Source organism: Poecilia latipinna, unplaced genomic scaffold (genome assembly GCF_001443285.1).
Source record: "Poecilia latipinna isolate Pla-1442-1.1 unplaced genomic scaffold, P_latipinna-1.0 Scaffold5326, whole genome shotgun sequence".
Lineage (NCBI taxonomy): Eukaryota > Metazoa > Chordata > Actinopteri > Cyprinodontiformes > Poeciliidae > Poecilia > Poecilia latipinna.
In genome coordinates this window covers 1-4,106 of record NW_015117942.1, presented here as the reverse complement: position 1 = coordinate 4,106, position 4,106 = coordinate 1, and the positions used below count along the sequence as shown (strand labels likewise).

The following is a 4,106-nucleotide window of genomic DNA, read 5'->3' as shown; positions in this document are numbered from 1 at the left end:
TCACTGAAAATTGGCATTATTGATTTTGTGGTGAACTTCTTCTTCTCCTCGACTCTAGTCAAAAATCGACCAGGTTCAAGTCAAGGGGAACAAGACTAGATTGTGCTGGAAGTGAGAACTTTTTTGAGCGGAAATGCACAGGAAGCCAGCTAACCAGGCTAGCTAAAACCATAAAACGGCCATCTTAATGAGGTCAGTTTAGAATGGTGGCGCCTCACAGCATGGTGAAGAGAAGAAAACACTAATGTCTGATTCAAAATGAGAGGGAGAGAAAAAACAGAGATTTCTGATCTATTGGGACATATTTTCTGCTTTGCTTCATCTGGCCTTCTATCAGTTAAACTGTGGTGGTTTCTTCAGCTCCGCTCTTTCTAAGGCTCTTCCTAAGCTCTGTCCTGAAGGAAAGATACAGACACTCACAATATCATTTTACAGCCACAAAATCTGTCAGTGGTCTTACAAATGTGATAATACGTTAATTCTCTCCTCTTCTTTCTGAGTGCATGATGGGCTGCACAGTTGGCCCACACAGTCTCTCACCACAAAAGAGCTATTATCAGTGCAATCCTCAATAATCATCACTTCTACTCACACATAATGATACAATATGATGTCAATGTTGCTCAGGCTAAAATCTTCTTTTAAAGCCTCAGGTTCTGAAGTCTTACAAAATCCAAAGGGCCCCATTCAAGTAATTCAAATGTGTGTTTAACTTTCCTACCCCATGAACATTTTGAGTAGTTCTGCTCCAGAGGACTTTGAGCCTGGAGTGCTGACTAGCTGTTATTTTCAGCTGTCATGTACTTAAGAGCAGCAAAGCCAAAGCGACGAGACATGTTCTGCTGGAACTCCTCCTTCAGGGTCTTAAGACAGACCCGGTACTGCTTATTGGAGCGAAACTTTGTGATGTCGAAGCTGGGAGCATGGGGCATATGGATCATATATGCATTTGGCAGGACCACAAACTCATACTCCTAGAGAGAGAGAAAAAAAAACACTGCAGTAACTGTAAATATCACTGGCAAAACCTGGTTGAGTCAAAATATTTCAAAATGAAATGGTACCTCAACTGAAGAAAACACTTAAATTCTTGAGAGGTTTATTGGATATAAGACCTCCCTCTCAAAAGACTTTATTATACACTGCTCATAAAATTAAAAGGAACACTAAAATAACACATCTTAGATCTCAACAAACTAAATATTCTCATTAAACACTTTAAGACAGTGGAATTGATCAAGAAAAAAGTAACAAAAATTATCACCGTAAATCAAAATTATAATTTGGATTCATATGAATGTGGAAAATAACATCACAGTAAATATTCCTCAAGACTACACCAGCTAAGTAGTGTGTATGTGTACCTGCCCCCTGGTGATGCCAAAAGAAAAAAATATGCATGAGGTTGGTGAAATAATCATTTTAGAACAATACTTGAGAATGCTGTCTCCTGCATTACACATATGGATTACAGAACATAACCCAATGTCTGCTACACTAGCCGCACAGTTAGCTGATGTGTTTGTGGCTGCACAGAAAAAAGGACAACCATGGAGTCACACAGCATGGAAAATGAGGGATGTTTCAAAACCTGTTTCCCACTACCAAAAGGCAGGGGTAAGTAAACCTCCAAAGAGCTAGTCACTAAATGTGCCTTCAAGATCCCCAGCAAAGACTGTGATTTGTTATTTGTGTGGGATGGAAGATCACACAAAACCAATGTGCCCAAGCAATTCTACAAAAATTAACCCAGACAAAGTGTAGAATCTAAAATGGAGTTTGAGTTAAAGACAACCTCAACTGAAGTTGAGGGCCTTTTGTTATTTATTTGACCTTATTGCAGTCGGGGCACCAATAAAGCCCTCAATGATTCAAACTCTTGTGCAGAGAATTTTTGTTCCAGCAAACAAGGTTAATATGAAAACAATCCCTGTTTGCGCCATTCATGGACATGAGCTACCATATTCAACAGCAGACCTGGACATTAAAAGTACATGGACATCTTTACCTCTTAAATATTTGTGTTGCTGAGAATCTACCATTTCCAACAATGCTGGGTCAAGATCTGCCTGTGTTGTGTGACTTGTTAAACTCCAGCAATATATGCAACATTGCATAAACCAGATCTCAGACTAGAGAGAGGGGGGGGGGGTTGCAACCACTCTATGCCTTGACCTTTTATGATCCGGACCAGGAGACTAAGAGAGATTACAAGCTGTAAATGTCGTCTTTTATGTTGACCAGATGCAGGAATGACTGGAGAAAATGACAGCATGGCCCAAGCTTATAAGCTTCATCAAAAAGCCTAGTATGACCAATTAGCCTGCCAGAGATCGTTCAGTCCTTGCCAGAAAGTGTTGGCTAGGACTGCTTACTGTCCAAGTGTTGACAGTATGCTGTTAACAAAATGGCAAGGGTCATGTGAAATCCAGAGCAAACTGGGACAAACAATCTAAAAGATTACCATTCCAGATCAGCCTCACTTTAGGAGAGTACTCCATGTGAACCTGCTTAAGGAATGGGTGGACAGACCAGAAGGCAGATGATTTTCTTATTCGTGAGGTTTCAGAGGAAGAGGAACAGGATAATCAACACCTGCCAAAACCCTCAACTCTGTTTCTGGATCTGGACCATGTTTCTGAAGAAAAATCAGCTCAGGTGAGAAATTTGTGCAAATCAAATATGTTCCAGGAAAATCCTGCTGAAACAGACATTGTAGAACGTGACATTGAGAAGAATGAGTTACATAATACTTGAGCGCTTGCTGGATTCACTGTACATGTAGTTGTGGTAAAGTCAAGTCAAAGAGTCATGTCATAGAGTCAAGCTATGTCATGCGTGTTGTCTTCATTGGTCGGAAGTCTCCTGAAGAAGGCATGTCTTTGTGATGGGTCTGCATAAATGGCTGGTTGGGGTCTTAAAAACTGGTGTGTAGTTTGTAATGTGCACTTCAAGCACAAGTTGAAAGTGCGACTGGGGGAGGCAGAGTCTTGCTGCCACGCCGTCACAAATCAGACATGTAAAAAAGACATATAGGCCTATGGATCCCTATAGTTTAACGTATCGATACTTGCGGATGAAAAATCGATATCTTCCGAGGAGGGAAAAAAATCGATAAATATTGTAGAATCTATATAATTATACAGCCCTACTTTTTAGTTTAAGTAAAAAAAAAGAAAGTGATGAATAACCTGTGCATCAAGCTCCATGATATGAGCCACCTTGTTCCAGCCAAAGCCCACAAAACGACGGTCATACTCAGGACTGTCTCTCTTCACCATCACATAGGGCTCAAAGTCGGCCTCCCACAGCACTTTGTAAGGTGTGGTGGCTGTCCGCCATTTGGCAAAGTTAGTTGGCGCATGACCTTTGGTCCACACATGGTATCTATAAGGATCAGAGAATGAAAAGAGGAGAAATTAAACAATGCAATGAGCTACAATAAACAATTTTTGGTAAAATTTTATTGACGGGTTGTGAATAATACTGTCATGACACCATCATAAACATGACATAACACCTGTCATGAACATGAGTAAGTCTTCATGAATATTTATGACTGTTGTCGTAAAGTGTCATTCAGTAAATCATGACTTTTAATACAAGTTGGTATTATTCAAAATCTCTTCGTTATGACAACTTGACATTAACCAAGAAATCATGATCTGACATAAATTTGTTATAAAAGTATTACTGATTACACTTTAAAAATGATGTAGCTTTATCTTTAAAGCTAAAGTTTAATCAGTAATACTTTTATGACAAATTTATGTCAGATCATGATTTCTTGGTTAATATATATTAAAAGCCCAAGTTGCAACATTGCACCACAGAAGAGGTGCAGTGCAGTGCAGCGCAGCTCTTCTATGGTGCACTACATTGATGCTATGGTGGCACACTGGCTCAATACTTTTTCTTGTGTTTTGGGGGTACTAACATGGATTGATTCACTTTGCTTCGGGTGAACCACCTCTAGACTAAACATGAATCACTGCTCCTGTATTTTTCTGAACACTTTACATGAATTTGTTTAAAAGTATATTTTAAATGTATGGAAGTAAATATGTGCCATCAGAATTTGAATAAAAAATGCATCCGAATTCAAT

The 4,106-nt window shown here is 39.4% G+C and overlaps 1 protein-coding gene across 1 annotated transcript; it reads right to left on the bottom strand.

Moving 5' to 3' along the window:
* Nucleotides 1-686: 686 nt before the first annotated feature.
* LOC106943462 (glycosyltransferase-like protein LARGE1) lies at nt 687-3,655 on the bottom strand. Its single transcript, XM_015026773.1, has 2 exons — nt 3,192-3,655; nt 687-974 (listed from the first exon to the last, which is right to left on the bottom strand). The coding sequence occupies exons 1-2, from the start codon at nt 3,279-3,281 to the stop codon at nt 777-779; spliced, it is 288 nt and encodes a 95-aa protein (XP_014882259.1). The 5' UTR covers nt 3,282-3,655; the 3' UTR covers nt 687-776.
* Nucleotides 3,656-4,106: the final 451 nt, after the last annotated feature.

Excerpts from the sequence above, each read along its gene's own strand:
- LOC106943462 (XM_015026773.1), bottom strand. The coding sequence starts at position 3,281 with ATGGTGAAGAGAGACAGTCCTGAGTATGACCGTCGTTTTGTGGGCTTT. Across the intron at positions 975-3,191 it reads TCATGGAGCTTGATGCACAG|GAGTATGAGTTTGTGGTCCT; the intron begins GTTATTCATCAC and ends CTCTCTCTCTAG.